Source organism: Gobius niger (genome assembly GCF_951799975.1).
Source record: "Gobius niger genome assembly, contig: SCAFFOLD_118, whole genome shotgun sequence".
NCBI lineage: Eukaryota > Metazoa > Chordata > Actinopteri > Gobiiformes > Gobiidae > Gobius > Gobius niger.
The window spans coordinates 21,241-39,662 of record NW_027639279.1 but is presented as its reverse complement, the minus strand read 5'-3'; the positions used below and the strand labels follow the sequence as shown (position 1 = coordinate 39,662).

Here is an 18,422-nt window from a genome sequence, read left to right as displayed (position 1 = left end):
CCGCCCCCTGAGGCCGATGCAACAGTTTTCTTGGCCAACAGCCGATATAGTAAAATACCCCATATCTGCCCGATATATCGGTTGGGACCCATTAAAAATCATTAAATATGACTGAGAAAAGACTACAGGCATTAAACACTCAATTTAAATGTATCTGTGTGAAATAAATACAGGCGACAGCACGCACATGGGAATATAATGTAGTTAAAGAATGAGGTACAACATCACGAGAGCAAAAACAGTGTGGTGTCCCTCCCCGGCCGCCGTACCTCAGTGTGGCCGTACCTCAAAATGGTTATATTTCAAATATTATTCAGTCGACACAGACGTTTATATGGGGAGTCTGGTGTTATAAGGGATTTGCCTCACGGGTCAGACTGTTTTTAACCTCTTAACTCCTGCCCGAACCGAGAGGATCTTTTTCCTCACGTCATCAGATTTTTTTTTTCATCATTTTTTTGTTGGGTATTCAACTCATTTTTGTAACTTTTTTGTCATTTTTTTGGTCATTTTTTGCCACATTTTTTGTCAAATTTTTATCACATTTTTGTCATTTTTTCGTCAATTTTTTGTCAATTTTTTCTCACTTTTTTGTCACATTTCCATCATTGTTTTCGTCTCAGTTTTGTTGCTATTTTCACACCTTTTTTCCAGAAGCTTTTGGACTGGGGTAAAGCCAAACTGGAGAAAATGTGCTCGGTTCAGGTGGGAGTTAAGGGGTTAATGCAGGCTAATAGTTACCATAGACATGCACTAGCCTAGCACTAGCCTAGCACCACGAATAAAATATATAAAATAGGTACAAACTAGTGAAAGATTTTCCCCGTGATGTTTCTCCGCCCCCTGAGGCCGATGCAACAGTTTTCTTGGCCGATATATCGGTTGGGACCCGTTAAAAATCATTAAATATGACTGAGAAAAGACTACAGGCATTAAACACTCAATTTAAATGTATCTGTGTGAAATAAATACAGGCGACAGCACGAACATGGGAATATAATGTAGTTAAAGAATGAGGTACAACATCACGAGAGCAAAAACAGTGGGGTCCCCGGCCACCGTACCTCCGCGTGGCGCCGCCGTACCTCCGCGTGGCGCCGCCGTACCTCCGTGTGGCGCCGCCGTACCTCCGCGTGGCGCCGCCGTACCTCACTTGCAGTCGCAGAGCAGCGCCGTGCCCCTCAGGGTCCAGTGCTCCGGCGGCTGAGTCGAGCGCAGACTCACGGAGAACACGTAGTTGAGGTCAGTGCGTCGCGGTTTCTTGTAGACGGGGCACGAGTATGCGCTCGCCGGGCGCCGGCTGTCCGCCATCTTGGAGCTGTCGCCTGAGCTGACGGCGTAGACGTGGACCACGGGCAGCGGAGTGAACAGCACCTGCGGCATCATGGGAAAAAAACTTACAGATGTGCAATGAATGACACGACACTGTATCAATATCAGTTAAAGGTCCTATATCCTGCAAAATCGACTTTTTAGAGCTTTTAGCCATGTTGTTCTGTTATTTCCTCATCAAAAACACCCCCAGAGTGGTTTGTGGCTTCATTCACGCAGCTCTCAGTAATCCTCCTGAATCCTGCTCTCTGAGGCTCCGCCCTCCTGCTCTCTGAGGCTCCGCCCTCTCCTGGTGAACGACTGAGTGTTCAGTTGTGTCGTAACAGCGGAACGGAAGTGCTCGACGTCTGTAATGTAATGTCTTACGGCCTGATTTTAATTTGTAAAACAGCTTTTTCATTATTTCTGTTGTAAGAGAGATGAAAGAGAAAAAAAAAAGAAAAAAGGATGTGCCCGAGGTGCTTCCAGCTCAGCTGTGGCCAAAACAAACACATCCTGAGCGTCTGAACAGATCAGTCATGTTTGCGCTGCAGCTGAAGATGGAGCTCGTTATAACTGGACACACCTGTTCTTTATTCTTAACTAGGGATGGGCACCGTTAAACGGTTCCTACTTGGAACCGACCGAAAAGCTCCGGTCGGGGGCGGTATCGAAAATTTTTAATTCTTTCGGTGCCAACTTTCGGTTCTTTTTCTCTCCAGACGTCAATATGTGACCCGCAATGAGTCTCAAAAAAGCTACATGAACATGTGCGCAGATACTAACCCGCTTCAGCGCAAATGGAGCGAAGCAAAGATATATTTTATAGATGTAACTTATAGCGAAGCAAAACTTGCTAAACTTTTGTAATAGAGATGACAGAGCCGCGGTCTGCGTCAGGACTGAGCCAGGACTGAGCCAGGACGTAGACTACACTGGTTGTAAAACCCAGAGCTAAACAAAACCAGTTATAAACCAGGACTAAACCAGGACTGAATAAGAAACTTGAGCTTTAGTCAAAGTGAAAAGCAAAAGAGAGCAGTGACAACAAGAAAGACGTCTTTACCTTTAGTGACAGACCCACGGAGGCTGAGCTTACGTGCTCTTGTTTACAACTGCGGCTGCAGCGACAGGAATATCAAAGATTGTTTGTTGTTTGTTGAAAGTGAGCGCTCACTCTGTATTAGACATTGTTGGTCCAGTTTTGGTAAATTGTCAGTGGCAGAGTGAGCGCTCACACCATGCAAGGATCTTTGACGTGTGAAGTTGCTTTCGCTTCGTCGAACAGCGCAGTGTGTTTAGAAAAGTTTATCTGAAAGAAAACCATGTCCTGATGTGGATCTGTCCTGTCTCTGCAGCTTAAGAGGTAATAACGTCCTTTCTTTCTTTTTATTACTGCTTAAGTGGAAATTGTGCTGAAAACACGAAGTCACAGGCGACGCTGCTGCTCCTGTGTAGCTTCTGCTGTGCCGTTTTAGGATTTTTTCCTAACTATACTTTTAATACACGTTATTTTTATTGAATTAAAATAACATAGGTATCGAAAAAAGTACCGTTAAGGCACCGGAACCGAAAAGCAGGTATCGTTAAAGTACTCGGTATCGAAAAAAAACGAACGGTACCCATCCCTATTCTTAACTAACGATCATGTCACGGAGAAAAAGAAGCGCGTTTGGCTACGAGGACGAGGAGTTTATTCAACCTTTTTCAGGAAGAGGCCACTCGAAGTTGTTTTTTTCTCCGGGATTCAGCGACTTTCACCAAAATATTGTTTTTCTGTGACTGTCTCTGATGGATGTTTGTGAACCTTCACCTGAACCAAAGTGGATTAACTTTTATAACCAACGCGAGTCCCATAATGTAAACAGCGATGGACCAGAGGGTGAGTCAGTCCAAACACGGGTTAGCTTGTGTGTTAGCATATTAGCTTGTGTGTTAGCATATTAGCATGTGTGTGTTAGCCATTTATGAAGCTGTGTTGCAGATGTCAACTCCGTATAACTGCATCATGAAGTAATTTCACTTATTGCTGTTTATTTATATTACGGTAAAGTATGTGCGGAGAGAGGGGGCGGAGTTAACTGAGAGAGGGGGCGGAGTTAACTGAGAGAGGGGGCGGAGTTAACTGAATCGAAGCGTTGTGTCTTCCGGGTTTGAAAAATACCTCCAGGAAACACTTATATTTATCACAAAAACGAGTGCTCCATAATGGTAGAGGTACAATATATCATATACATGCCTATACTTAACTTTGGAATGACTAAAATAGCAGGATATAGGACCTTTAAATATATGTGACTATAAAGTCGTCTCCTATGTGTCTCCTTTCATGAGAGCCTCGTGTTTCCTAACCTTTGTAGGAGCCTCGTGTTTCAGGCCTAACCTTTGTAGGAGCCTCGTGTTTCAGGCCTAACCTTTGTAGGAGCCTCGTGTTTCAGGCCTAACCTTGGCTGAAGCCTCTGTGAGTCGGGCGTTGCGTCGGTCCCACCCGGCGCCGTCCAGGAACAGCCCGTGGATGTAGACTCCGCCCACGTCGTCGGGGGGCGGGGCCGACACGTCCTCCTTCATCATCTTGGTGACGTCGTTGCTGAGCAGCACCGAGTCCAGGGCCCAGCCTCTGGCCTGGTTCCGGCGCGTCGTCTCCTGCCGCATCGCCGTCAGGAAGCCCTGGAGGCACCGACGGGTCTGTGAGGTCAGGCTAAAACATGTACAACGGGCGCGATACCGGCTGAAGCTCCAGAGGCACCTGTGGGTTGAAGAATCCCGTGAGCCAGAAGGCGGTGGGTCGGCCGGAGCTGATCCAGGAGCAGAGCTGCAGGTTCCTCTCCAGGAGCTCGAAGAACCAGAAGCCCAGAGACGCCGACGCCCAGCTGAGCCTGAGCCACGAGCCGGGGATCCGAGCGTCGAACAGGCAGTCCAGGGCCTCGCGCAGCTCCTCAGACATCACGATGGAGCCTGCGGAGAGGAAACCAGGCTAAACCAGGCTAAACCAGGCTAAACCAGGCTAAACAAGGCTAAACCAGGGCCTCGCGCAGCTCCTCGGACATCACGATGGAGCCTGCGGAGAGGAAACCAGGCTGAACCAGGACAAACCAGGACAAACCAGGGCCTCGCGCAGCTCCTCGGACATCACGATGGAGCCTGCGGAGAGGAAACCAGGCTAAACCAGGCCAAACCAGGCTAAACCAGAGCTAAACCAGGCTAAACTAGGCTAAACCAGAGATAAACCAGGGCCTCGCGCAGCTCCTCGGACATCACGATGGAGCCTGCGGAGAGGAAACCAGGCTAAACCAGGCTAAACCAGGACAAACAAGGCTAAACCAGGGCCTCGCGCAGCTCCTCGGACATCACGATGGAGCCTGCGGAGAGGAAACCAGGCTAAACCAGGACAAACCAGGCTAAACAAGGCTAAACCAGGGCCTCGCGCAGCTCCTCGGACATCACGATGGAGCCTGCGGAGAGGAAACCAGGCTAAACCAGGACAAACCAGGACAAACCAGGACAAACCAGGGCCTCGCGCAGCTCCTCGGACATCACGATGGAGCCTGCGGAGAGGAAACCAGGCTAAACCAGGCTAAACCAGAGGAAACCAGGCTAAACCAGGCTAAACCAGAGGAAACCAGGCTAAACCAGGGCCTCGTGCAGCTCCTCGGACATCACGATGGAGCCTGAGGAGAGTAAACCAGGCTAAACCAGGACAAACCAGGCTAAACCAGAGGAAACCAGGCTAAACCAGGGCCTCGTGCAGCTCCTCGGACATCACGATGGAGCCTGTGGAGAGGAAACCAGAGGAAACCAGGCCAAACCAGGCTAAACCAGGACAAACCAGGCTAAACCAGGGCCTCGTGCAGCTCCTCGGACATCACGATGGAGCCTGAGGAGAAGAAACCAGAAGAAACCAGGCTAAACCAGGCTAAACTAGGCTAAACCAGGACAAACCAGGGCCTCGAGCAGCTCCACGGACATCACGATGGAGCCTGAGGAGAGGAAAACAGGCTAAACCAGGCTAAGCCAGGCTAAACCAGAGCTAAACAGACTAAACCAGGCTAAACCAGGCTAAACCAGGGCCTCGCGCAGCTCCTCAGACAGCACGATGGAGCCTGCGGAGAGGAAACCAGAGGAAAACAGGCTAAACCAGGCTAAACCAGGCTAAACCAGGGCCTCGCACATCACTACTATAACATTATTACACAGATCAGATCAAATGTCTGTTAAAAATAGAAACATGTTGGATCCAGAGCAGGGGAAGTACCGTCGATGGCGAGCAGCAGGTCACTGAGCGCGCTCCGCACTCGGCTGATGATTCGCTGCATGCGGTCCACTTCCTGCCGGAGGAAGATGTTCATTGGCTGAAGAGCGCCCATCTTCTGCAGCTGAGAGCGAACCTACAGCAGCACAGAGGAGAAAGATCCAGCTCAGACTCTTATATACGGTCTCTCAGGAGCGGTAACAATCCATCGTTAATCCATCAGAAACAGTTCAGAAAAGTCACACTGTAAGTATTGTTTTGGTGAACATGTGTTTCATACAGGGGCGGATTCTGGAAGAGCACAGAGGGGCCACCAGTCCCGCCTCAACCGAGCTTTACCCAAATCTAAAAGCTGAAAAGAAAAGCATCAAAATAGCGAGAAAAAGAGGATGAAAAGATGAGATAAACACAACAAAAAATGATAGATTTTTTAAAACAACAAAAATATGACAAAAATGTGGTGACGTGACGAAAAGTTTCCATCACTTTTGTAGGTCTTAGCTTTCAAATGAGGCGTTACATTGTTGATCTCCAGACGAGAAGCTTTCAGATTTGGGTAAAGCCCAGTATTAAAAAACATTAATCTGAAAGGAGTTCCGTGGAGTATGGTGCACCACAAGGTTCAATTTTGGGACCGTTATTATTTATTATTTATATGAATGATTTTGCTTCTGTTTCTACGACCGCCTTTCCCGCTCTTTTTGCTGATGATGCCGATCAAAAAAATAATAATAAAAAGCAGAACTGGGGAAAGTCGTTATTGTTCAGGTGGGAGGTAAGAGGTTAACCTCTTACCTCCCACCTGAACGGAGCACATTTTCTCCAGTTTGGCTTTACCCGAATCAAAAAGCTTCTTAGGAAAAAAGCATCAAAAACTCAACAAAAATGTGACAAAATGTGACAAAAATTCAACAAAAATGTGACAAAAATTCAACAAAAACTCAACAAAAATGTGACAAAAATTCAACAAAAATGTGACAAAATTTCAACAAAAATGTAACAAAAACTCAACAAAAATGTGACAAAAATGTGACAAAAATGTGACAAAAACTCAACAAAAATGTGACAAAAATTCAACAAAAACTCAACAAAAATGTGACAAAAATTTGACAAAAATGTGACAAAAATTCAACAAAAACTCAACAAAAATGTAACAAAAACTCGACAAAAATGTGACAAAAATTCAACAAAACTGCAACAAAAACTCAACAAAAAAATTACAAAATTTCAACAAAAAGTGACAAAAAAGAGAAGAAGTTTGGGCATCTCTGCTGAGACGCTGCCCCCGCGACCCGGCCCCGGATAAAGTGGAAGAAAATGGATGGATGGATGGATGGATGGATGGAAAAGAGAAAAAACAAAAAACAAAAGGTTAGGGCTGTGCAATTAATCGAAATTCGATTACGATTTCGATTACAACAGTAAACGATTACAAAATTAGCATAATCGAAAAAAATCGAAAAAAAAACAAAAAAAAAAAAAACTTTTTTTTTCAATTTTTCAATCTTTTAATTTTTTTCACTTTTTTGCTGGATTTTAGTAATTTTTTTGCTGGATTTTAGTAATTTTTTTGCTGGATTTTTGTATTTTTTTTGATGGATTTTTTAAATTTTTTTGATGGATTTTTGTCTTTTTTTGATGGATTTTTGTCTTTTTTTTGATGGATTTTTGTCTTTTTTTGATGGATTTTTGTGACTTTTTTGATGGATTTTTGTCTTTTTTTTGATGGATTTTTGTCTTTTTTTGATGGATTTTTGTGACTTTTTTGATGGATTTTTGTGACTTTTTTGATGGATTTTTTTAAAGGCAACAAATAATCGTTTGAATAATCGTGATTTCAATTATGACAAAAATAATCGTGATTATTATTTTTTCAATAATCGAGCAGCCCTACAGAAGGTGACACAACACAGCAACAACGCGAGGAAAAAGGTCAGTTTTGTGGGTCTTAGCTTTCAAATGAGGTGTTACACAGCCAAAAGAGGACAGAATACATTTGGTTTAGGCGGGTGGTAAGAGGTTAAAATATGTATTTGTGGAAGTGTCACAATTACGCTAATTTGGGCCGGGCTGGTCAGAGTCCAGGGCTGTTTTTCAGTCCCAGTCCGGCCCTGATTTCATATGAATGAGAAGCTGTACCTCGTGAGGGACGTAGTCGGGCGGAAGCTTCTGCAGCATCTCCTGGGCCAGTCTCTGGACGCTGCTCTCCCTGGTCTCGCCGGCTCCGCCCCCGCCGTCCTTCGGTTGGATGTTGATGATGGTGCTCAGCGTCTCATTGGCCAGATTCGTTTGGTACGTGATGTCGGCGTTCGGATGGAGCCCGAAAACCTGCCACCACAACGTGTTGGTCAAAATGGTGCATCTGCTTTTACTCTGACATGAAGATGCTGAAGAAGAAAGATCTCCACTGCGGCTCCTGTGGCTCTGACCTCGGGCGAGTCCAGCGGCGGCAGCTCCTCCACGTGCTGCAGGATGTCGTGGACGGACGAGGCCTTCTGAGGCAGCGTGTAGCCCTTGTAGAAGCAGAAGGTCTCGCTGAAGAGGTTCTCGCTGAACCAAACCTGAGTGAAGGTGTTCAGGAGATGCTTGTCCAGGTCATCGGTGACTCTGCCGCCGTACTGGACCTCACCTGGACACACACGCTCAGATGAACCACCCACTCATGACCAGACTAACCCCCACCGGCTCACTTTAACCCCTTAACTCCCACCTGAACCGAGCACAATTTCTCCAGTTTGGCTTTACCCCAATCCAAAAGCTTCTGGAAAAAATGACAAAAAATGGATTAAGAAATTGCCGAAAAAATTACAAAACTGTGACAAAAATGTGATGAAAATTTGACCAAAAAATTACTAAAATTTGACAAAAATTTGACAAAAATTTGACAAAAAATGACAAAAAATTGACAAAAAATGTGACAAAAAAGTGACAAAAAAGTGATAAAAATGTGACCAAAAATGATGTTACAAAATGTGACAAAAAATGGATTAAAAAACTGCAGAAAAAATGTCAAAACTGTGACCAAAAAAATGAGAAAAATGTGACAAAAAAAATAAAAAAATAGATAAAAAATTGACGAGAAAATGATAAAAATGTGACAAAATGTGATGAAAATTTGACAAAAAAATGTGACCATAAAATGACAAAAATGTGACAAAAAAAGAGAAAAATGTGACAAAAATGAGTTGAATACCCAAAACAATTATGGAAAATAAATCTAACGGCGTGAGGAAAAAGATCCTCTCGGTTCAGGCGGGAGTTAAGAGGTTAACTCCGGTCCGGGTTAGGTCCGGCGTAAAACTTAGAGAGCGACAAAAACAACACTGCTTTTGGGCCGCGTTCCTGGACAGTCATGTGACCGCGGAGAGAAGACGCTGGACTGACCGAGCATGTATCTCAGGCAGCTCCAGTCCACCGCTCTCCTCTGGCCCGTGTTCTCCAGAAGGTTCTGCACAAACTGGAGGCTGGAGGTGAAGTCGGCCTGGTTGAACTCGTACGGGATGTTCCAGCCCAGCGGCCCGAACTTACGGCGCTCCTGAGACGACAGAGGGCGGGGTCAGAGGGCGGGGTCAGAGGGCGGGGCAGAGGAGGGTCAGAGGGGGGTCAGTGGGCGGGGTCAGAGAGCGGGTCAGAGGGCGGGTCAGAGAGCGAGTCAGAGGCCGTGCTGGCACACACCTGCACCGTGGTGTGGAGGAAGGCCACGGCGAACAGCAGAGGGCGCCACTGAGGCAGGTCACTGACGTCCAGCTGGTCCTGGGTCAGTCCCCCGAAAGTCCTCTTCAGCCCGGCCTTCATCCCTGAAACAACGACACCGTGAGCCTAAACCCGGAGGGAACAGAGAGTGGGACGTGGAGACTCACCCAGCGGGGGCTCGTTGGTGAATTTGATGGACGACTGAAGGAAAGTGATGGGAAACCTGCAACATTTACCATCAGACACATCCGAGCAGAGAGGAGGTACACGGACAAGCACGTTTATAAGGTCTGACAGTGAAGGAGCCGAACTTTGAGGATCAGAATTAGAGTCACTAACCATGAACCTGCTTCAGATGGGAAAGGAAGAAACTAAAGCTGAGTATCAGTAGCATTAGCAGTAGTATCAGTAGTATCAGTAGTATTAGCAGTAACATCAGTAGTATTAGCAGTAATTGCAGTAGTATCAGTAGTATTAGCAGTAACATCAGTAGTATTAGCAGTAATTGCAGTAGTATCAGTAGTATTAGCAGTAGTATCAGTAGTATCAGCAGTAGTATCAGTAGTATTAGCAGTAACATCAGTAGTATCAGCAGTAGTATCAGTAGTATCAGCAGTAGTATCAGTAGTATTAGCAGTAACATCAGTAGTATTAGCAGTAATTGCAGTAGTATCAGTAATATCAGCAGTAGTATCAGTAATATCAGCACTAGTATCAGTAGTATTAGCAGTAGCACAGTAGTATCAGTAGTATTAGCAGTAGTATCAGTAGTATCAGTAGTATCAGTAGTATTAGCAGTAGCATCAGTAGTATTAGCAGTAGTATCAGTAGTATTAGCAGTAGTATCAGTAGTATTAGCAGTAGTATCAGTAGTATTAGCAGTAGTATCAGTAGTATTAGCAGTAGCACAGTAGTATCAGTAGTATTAGCAGTAGTATCAGTAGTATTAGCAGTAGCATCAGTAGTATTAGCAGTAGTATCAGTAGTATTAGCAGTAGCACAGTAGTATCAGTAGTATTAGCAGTATTAGCAGTAGCATCAGTAGTATTAGCAGTAGCATCAGTAGTATTAGCAGTAGCATCAGTAGTATTAGCAGTAGTATCAGTAGTATTAGCAGTAGTATCAGTAGTATTAGCAGTAGCACAGTAGTATCAGTAGTATTAGCAGTAGTATCAGTAGTATCAGTAGTATCAGTAGTATCAGTAGTATTAGCAGTAGCATCAGTAGTATTAGCAGTAGTATCAGTAGTATTAGCAGTAGTATCAGTAGTATTAGCAGTAGCATCAGTAGTATTAGCAGTAGTATCAGTAGTATTAGCAGTAGCATCAGTAGTATTAGCAGTAGCATCAGTAGTATTAGCAGTAGCATCAGTAGTATTAGCAGTAGCATCAGTAGTATTAGCAGTAGCATCAGTAGTATTAGCAGTATTAGCAGTAGCATCAGTAGTATTAGCAGTAGTATCAGTAGTATTAGCAGTAGCATCAGTAGTATTAGCAGTAGCATCAGTAGTATTAGCAGTATTAGCAGTAGTATCAGTAGTATTAGCAGTATTAGCAGTAGCATCAGTAGTATTAGCAGTAGTATCAGTAGTATTAGCAGTAGTATCAGTAGTATTAGCAGTAGTATTAGCAGTATTAGCAGTAGCATCAGTAGTATTAGCAGTAGTATCAGTAGTATTAGCAGTAGTATTAGCAGTATTAGCAATAGCATCAGTAGCATTAGCAGTAGCATCAGTAGCATCAGTAGTATTAGCAGTAGCATCAGTAGTAATAGCAGTATTAGCAGTAGCATCAGTAGTATTAGCAGTAGCATCAGTAGTATTAGCAGTATTAGCAGTAGTATCAGTAGTATTAGCAGTAGTATTAGCAGTATTAGCAGTAGCATCAGTAGTATTAGCAGTAGCATCAGTAGTATTAGCAGTAGCATCAGTAGTATTAGCAGTAGTATCAGTAGTATTAGCAGTAGCATCAGTAGTATTTGCAGTAGCAGCAGTAGTATTAGTAGTAGCACAGTAGTATTAGCAGTAGTATCAGTAGTATTAGCAGTAGTATTAGCAGTATTAGCAGTAGCATCAGTAGTATTAGCAGTAGTATCAGTAGTATTAGCAGTAGTATTAGCAGTATTAGCAGTAGCATCAGTAGTATTAGCAGTAGCATCAGTAGCATCAGTAGTATTAGCAGTAGCATCAGTAGTAATAGCAGTATTAGCAGTAGCATCAGTAGTATTAGCAGTAGCATCAGTAGTATTAGCAGTATTAGCAGTAGTATCAGTAGTATTAGCAGTAGTATTAGCAGTAGTATCAGTAGTATCAGTAGTATTAGCAGTAGCATCAGTAGTATTAGCAGTAGCATCAGTAGTATTAGCAGTAGTATCAGTAGTATTAGCAGTAGCATCAGTAGTATTAGCAGTAGCATCAGTAGTATTAGCAGTAGCATCAGTAGCATCAGTAGTATTAGCAGTAGCATCAGTAGCATCAGTAGTATTAGCAGTAGCATCAGTAGTATTAGCAGTAGCATCAGTAGTATTAGCAGTAGTATCAGTAGTATTAGCAGTAGCATCAGTAGTATTAGCAGTAGCATCAGTAGTATTAGCAGTATTAGCAGTAGTATCAGTAGTATTAGCAGTAGCATCAGTAGTATTAGCAGTATTAGCAGTAGTATCAGTAGCATTAGCAGTATTAGCAGTAGCATCAGTAGTATTAGCAGTATTAGCAGTAGCATCAGTAGTATTAGCAGTATTAGCAGTAGTATCAGTAGTATTAGCAGTAGCATCAGTAGTATTAGCAGTAGTATCAGTAGCATCAGTAGTATTAGCAGTATTAGCAGTAGTATCAGTAGTATCAGTAGTATTAGCAGTATTAGCAGTAGTATCAGTAGCATTAGCAGTATTAGCAGTAGCATCAGTAGTATTAGCAGTATTAGCAGTAGCATCAGTAGTATTAGCAGTATTAGCAGTAGCATCAGTAGTATTAGCAGTAGTATCAGTAGTATTAGCAGTAGTATCAGTAGTATTAGCAGTAGTATCAGTAGTATTAGCAGTAGTATCAGTAGTATCAGTAGTATCAGTAGTATTAGCAGTAGCATCAGTAGTATTAGCAGTAGCATCAGTAGTATTAGCAGTAGTATCAGTAGTATTAGCAGTAGTATCAGTAGTATTAGCAGTAGTATCAGTAGTATCAGTAGTATCAGTAGTATTAGCAGTAGCATCAGTAGTATTAGCAGTAGCATCAGTAGTATTAGCAGTAGTATCAGTAGTATTAGCAGTAGCATCAGTAGTATTAGCAGTAGCATCAGTAGTATTAGCAGTAGTATCAGTAGTATTAGCAGTAGCATCAGTAGTATTAGCAGTATTAGCAGTAGTATCAGTAGTATTAGCAGTAGCATCAGTAGTATTAGCAGTAGTATCAGTAGTATTAGCAGTAGTATCAGTAGTATTAGCAGTAGCATCAGTAGTATTAGCAGTAGTATCAGTAGTATTAGCAGTAGCATCAGTAGTATTAGCAGTATTAGCAGTAGTATCAGTAGTATTAGCAGTAGCATCAGTAGTATTAGCAGTATTAGCAGTAGTATCAGTAGTATTAGCAGTAGCATCAGTAGTATTAGCAGTAGTATCAGTAGCATCAGTAGTATTAGCAGTAGTATCAGTAGTATCAGTAGTATTAGCAGTATTAGCAGTAGTATCAGTAGCATTAGCAGTATTAGCAGTAGCATCAGTAGTATTAGCAGTATTAGCAGTAGCATCAGTAGTATTAGCAGTATTAGCAGTAGCATCAGTAGTATTAGCAGTAGTATCAGTAGTATTAGCAGTAGTATCAGTAGTATTAGCAGTAGTATCAGTAGTATTAGCAGTAGTATCAGTAGTATCAGTAGTATCAGTAGTATTAGCAGTAGCATCAGTAGTATTAGCAGTAGCATCAGTAGTATTAGCAGTAGTATCAGTAGTATTAGCAGTAGTATCAGTAGTATTAGCAGTAGTATCAGTAGTATTAGTAGTAGCACAGTAGTATCAGTAGTATTAGCAGTAGCATCAGTAGTATTAGCAGTAGTATCAGTAGTATTAGCAGTAGCATCAGTAGTATTAGCAGTATTAGCAGTAGTATCAGTAGTATTAGCAGTAGCATCAGTAGTATTAGCAGTAGTATCAGTAGTATTAGCAGTAGCATCAGTAGTATTAGCAGTAGCATCAGTAGTATTTGCAGTAGCAGCAGTAGTATTAGCAGTAGTATCAGTAGTATTAGCAGTAGTATCAGTAGTATTAGCAGTAGTATCAGTAGTATTAGCAGTAGTATCAGTAGCATTAGCAGTAGTATCAGTAGTATTAGCAACAGCACAGTAGTATCAGTAGTATCAGCAGTATTAGCAGTAGTATCAGTAGTATCAGTAGTATTAGCAGCAGCACAGTAGTATCAGTAGCATCAGCAGTATTAGCAGTAATTGCAGTAGTATCAGTAGTATTAGCAGTAGCACAGTAGTATTAGCAGAAGTATCAGTAGCATCAGTAGCATCAGTAGTATTTGCAGTAGTATTAGCAGCAGTATTTGCAGTAGTATCAGTAGCGCGTACTTGGGGTGCACGTCGGTGGTGACCCACACTCTAAACCCCGCCTGCACTTCCTCCTCCGGCCCACAGGTGACGCTCTCCAGCAGCTCGTCCAGGAAGTGCAGGCCCAGGTGACAGTTCTGCAGGAGGAGCCAACCGCCATCGCCGCGGCTCTGGGCCAACAGCCGCCGCGCGTGCACTTCCTGTCCCTGCCCCATGGAGATGGGCCGGCACGGCGCCCCCTGCAGGAGGAGAATCAAAAAGCTTCTTGGGAAAAAGGCAACAAAACAGACACAAAAAATGAGAAGAAAAAAAGGATGTAAACTCAACAAAAAAGAGACAAAAATTGAACCAAAATGTGACAAAAATTCAACCAAAAAGTGACAAAAATTCAACCAAAAAGTGACAAAAATTCAACCAAAATGCGACAAAAATTCAACAAAAATGTGACAAAAATTCAACAAAAAAGTGACAAAAATTCAATAAAAATTCAATAAAAATGTGACAAAAATTCAACCAAAAAGTGACAAAAATTCAACAAAAATGTGACAAAAATTCAAACAAAATGTGACAAAAATTCAACAAAAATGTGACAAAAATTCAACAAAAATGTGACAAAAAATCAACAAAAATGTGACAAAAAATCAACAAAAATGTGACAAAAAATCAACAAAAATGTGACAAAAATTCAACCAAAAAGTGACAAAAATTCAACAAAAATTCAACAAAAATGTGACAAAAATTCAACCAGAGAGCACGAGGTCAGTAAGTTTTTAGGTAGATCTAAAGAGCACGGCGCCCCCTGCAGGAGGAGAGCACCAGGTCAGTAAGTGTTAGATCTAAAGAGCACGGCGCCCCCTGCAGGAGGAGAGCACCAGGTCAGTAAGTAAGTAGTGCTGTGACCTTGGCTTTGGCGAGGCGTTCGATGTTCTCCGTGGGGTCGGAGCCCATGGACAGCAGACAGACCAGGGGGGTGCTGCAGTCTCCCTCCGCCCACAGCGCCTCCAGGTCCAGCACCAGCCCCCCCGTGAAGGCGGCGCCCAGGGCCTCCGCGATGTAGCGCCGGGCCTGGGCGATGGTGCGGTCGGGGCACCAGCTCCGCACCAGCAGCAGCCTCCTGAAGGGGTCCAGGCGGCTCTCGTACCCGTCAGGGAGAGCGGCGTCTTCGGGCGCGGGATGATCGAACCAGGCCTTCCAGCCGCGCTCGCCCTGACTCACCTGCAGGAGAAGCACGAGGTTCACGGGGAACACCACGTTCTTCTAGTTTTGTTAAGTTCCTTCCATGTTTTCAGGACTTCCACTGGACGGGCTCTGACCTGTCGGAGGATGTTGGTGAACGGCGGCAGAGACGAGAGCTGCACCAGGTTCAGCCACGTCTGGTCCAGGATCCAGCGCTTGGGCTTTGGCTCCACAGAGTTCAGGTCCAGAGACGCTCCCCCTGCAAGACATCACACATCTGACCCTCTCCTCCTCCTCTGCTCCTCTAGATCATCACACCCTCTCCTCCTCCTCTGCTCCTCTAGATCATCACACCCTCTCCTCCTCCTCTGCTCCTCTAGATCATCACACCCTCTCCTCCTCCTCTGCTCCTCTAGATCATCACACTCTCTCCTCCTCCTCTGCTCCTCTAGATCATCACACCCTCTCCTCCTCTGCTCCTCTAGATCATCACACCCTCTCCTCCTCCTCTGCTCCTCTAGATCATCACACCCTCTCCTCCTCTGCTCCTCTAGATCATCACACCCTCTCCTCCTCTGCTCCTCTAGATCATCACACCCTCTCCTCCTCCTCTGCTCCTCTAGATCATCACACCCTCTCCTCCTCCTCTGCTCCTCTAGATCATCTGACCCTCTCCTCCTCCTCTGCTCCTCTAGATCATCTGACCCTCTCCTCCTCCTCTGCTCCTCTAGATCATCACACCCTCTCCTCCTCTCCTCCTCTAGATCATCACACTCTCTCCTCTTCTGCTCCTCTAGATCATCACACCCTCTCCTCCTCCTCTGCTCCTCTAGATCATCACACCCTCTCCTCCTCCTCCTCTGCTCCTCTAGATCATCACACTCTCTCCTCCTCCTCCTCTAGATCATCACACCCTCTCCTCCTCCTCTGCTCCTCTCGATCATCCCACTCTCTCCTCCTCTGCTCCTCTCGATCATCTGACTCTCTCCTCCTCCTCCTCTGCTCCTCTAGATCATCACACCCTCTCCTCCTCTGCTCCTCTTGATCATCACACCCTCTCCTCCTCCTCTGCTCCTCTAGATCATCACACCCTCTCCTCCTCCTCTGCTCCTCTAGATCATCACACTCTCTCCTCCTCCTCTGCTCCTCTAGATCATCACACCCTCTCCTCCTCTCCTCCTCCTCTGCTCCTCTAGATCATCACACTCTCTCCTCCTCCTCTGCTCCTCTAGATCATCACACCCTCTCCTCCTCTCCTCCTCTCCTCCTCCTCTGCTCCTCTAGATCATCTGACTCTCTCCTCCTCCTTTGCTCCTCTTGATCATCAGACCCTCTCCTCCTCCTCTGCTCCTCTTGATCATCAGACCGTTTCCCCTCCTCCTCTCCTCTCTGTACTCTACCTTTGATGAAGGTGAGCACCTCCTGCTGGGAGATGTTCCTGGCCTGCAGGTCGATCTTCAGGGCGAGCAGCAGAGTGAAGAGCAGCTTGTGCTCCTCGTACAGCCCTCTGCAGGTGTAGAGGAACACCTGGAGCGTGAGGCACTGGATGATGTTTCCGATGCGTTTGGCGGTGACGGGAGAACGCGCCGAGTCCTTCATGGAGGAGTCGAAGAGCCCGAGGAACTGCCTCAGCGACGTCTGGTACATGACGTTCACCACGGACATGTCCACGATCAGGAAGTACAGGATGCTGCCCCTGGTGGCCACGGGGCGGTACTCCTCCCGCGCCTGGTTGATCTTCACCTCCGTGTCCGCCGCGATGGACAGCTTCTCGCTCACCTGCAGGACAACAAAAATGTGACAAAAAGTCAACAAAAATGTGACAAAAATTCAACAAAAAAGAGACAAAAATTCAACAAAAAAGAGACAAAAATTCAACAAAAAAGAGACAAAAAATAAACAAAAATGTGACAAAAATTCAACAAAAGTTCAACAAAAATGTGACAAAAATTAAACAGAAAAGAGACAAAAATTCAACAAAAATGTGACAAAAATTCAACAAAAATGTGACAAAAACTCAACAAAAATGTGACAAAAACTCAACAAAAATGTGACAAAAATTCAACAAAAAATTGACAAAAATTCAAAAAAATGTGACAAAAATTCAAAAAAATGTGACAAAAATTCAACAAAAATGTGACAAAAATTCAACAAAAATGTGACAAAAATTCAACAAAAATGTGACAAAAATTCAAAAAAATGTGACAAAAATTCAACCAAAACGTGACAAAAATTCAACAAAAATGTGACAAAAATTCAACAAAAATGTGACAAAAATGTGACAAAAATTAAATAAAAATGTGACAAAAATTCAACAAAAATGTGACAAAAATTCAACCAAAATGTGACAAAAATTCAACAAAAAAGAGACAAAAATTCAACCAAAAGTGACAAAAATACAACAAAAATGTGACAAAAATTAAAAAAAAATGTGACAAAAATTCAACCAAAAAGTGACAAAAGTTCAACAAAAATGTGACAAAAATTCAACAAAAATGTGACAAAAATTCAATAAAAATGTGACAAAAATGTGACAAAAATGTGACAAAAATTCAACCAAAATTCAACCAAAATTCAACCAAAATTCAACCAAAATTCAACCAAAATTCAACCAAAATGTGACAAAATTTCAACCAAAATGTGACAAAAATTCAACAAAAATTTGACAAAAATTCAACAAAAATGTGACAAAATTCAATAAAAATGTGACAAAAATTCAACAAAAATGTGACAAAAAATCAACAAAAAAGTGACAAAAATTCAACAAAAAGTGACAAAAATTCAACAAAAAAAGTGACAAAAATTCAACAAAAAAGTGACAAAAATTCAACAAAAAAAGTGACAAAAATTCAACAAAAAAGTGACAAAAATTTAACCAAAAAGTGACAAAAATTCAACCAAAATGTGACAAAAATTCAACAAAAATATGAGAAAAAATCAACAAAAAAGTGACAAAAATTCAACAAAAAAGTGACAAAAATGTGACAAAAATGTGACAAAAATGTGACAAAAATTCAATAAAAATGTGACAAAAATTCAACAAAAATGTGACAAAAATTCAACCAAAAAGTGACAAAAATTCAACAAAAATGTGACAAAAATTCAACAAAAAGTGACAAAAATTCAATAAAAATGTGACAAAAATTCAACAAAAATGTGACAAAAATTCAACAAAAATGTGACAAAAATTCAACAAAAAAGTGACAAAAATTCAACAAAAAAGTGACAAAAATTAAATAAAAATGTGACAAAAATTCAACAAAAATGTGACAAAAATTAAATAAAAATGTGACAAAAATTCAACAAAAATGTGACAAAAATTCAACCAAAATGTGACAAAAATTCAACAAAAAAGTGACAAAAATTCAACAAAAATGTGACAAAAATTCAACAAAAATGTGACAAAAATTCAACAAAAATGTGACAAAAATTCAACAAAAATGTGACAAAAA

At 42.9% G+C, this 18,422-nt stretch overlaps 1 protein-coding gene across 1 annotated transcript in view; it reads right to left on the bottom strand.

Moving 5' to 3' along the window:
* Positions 1-1,080: 1,080 nt before the first annotated feature.
* The window catches only part of LOC306982633 (dynein axonemal heavy chain 5-like), a gene marked incomplete at its 5' end in the record, with an annotated part of 38,555 nt that continues 21,213 nt past the window's right edge, over positions 1,081-18,422 (bottom strand). Inside the window, 13 exon segments of the mRNA XM_079583100.1 lie at positions 1,081-1,374; positions 3,757-3,978; positions 4,058-4,266; positions 5,564-5,696; positions 7,700-7,888; positions 7,990-8,189; positions 8,945-9,095; positions 9,236-9,357; positions 9,421-9,476; positions 13,816-14,033; positions 14,695-15,009; positions 15,108-15,229; positions 16,371-16,749. Coding sequence (XP_079439226.1) covers positions 1,150-1,374; positions 3,757-3,978; positions 4,058-4,266; positions 5,564-5,696; positions 7,700-7,888; positions 7,990-8,189; positions 8,945-9,095; positions 9,236-9,357; positions 9,421-9,476; positions 13,816-14,033; positions 14,695-15,009; positions 15,108-15,229; positions 16,371-16,749 — 2,541 coding nt within the window.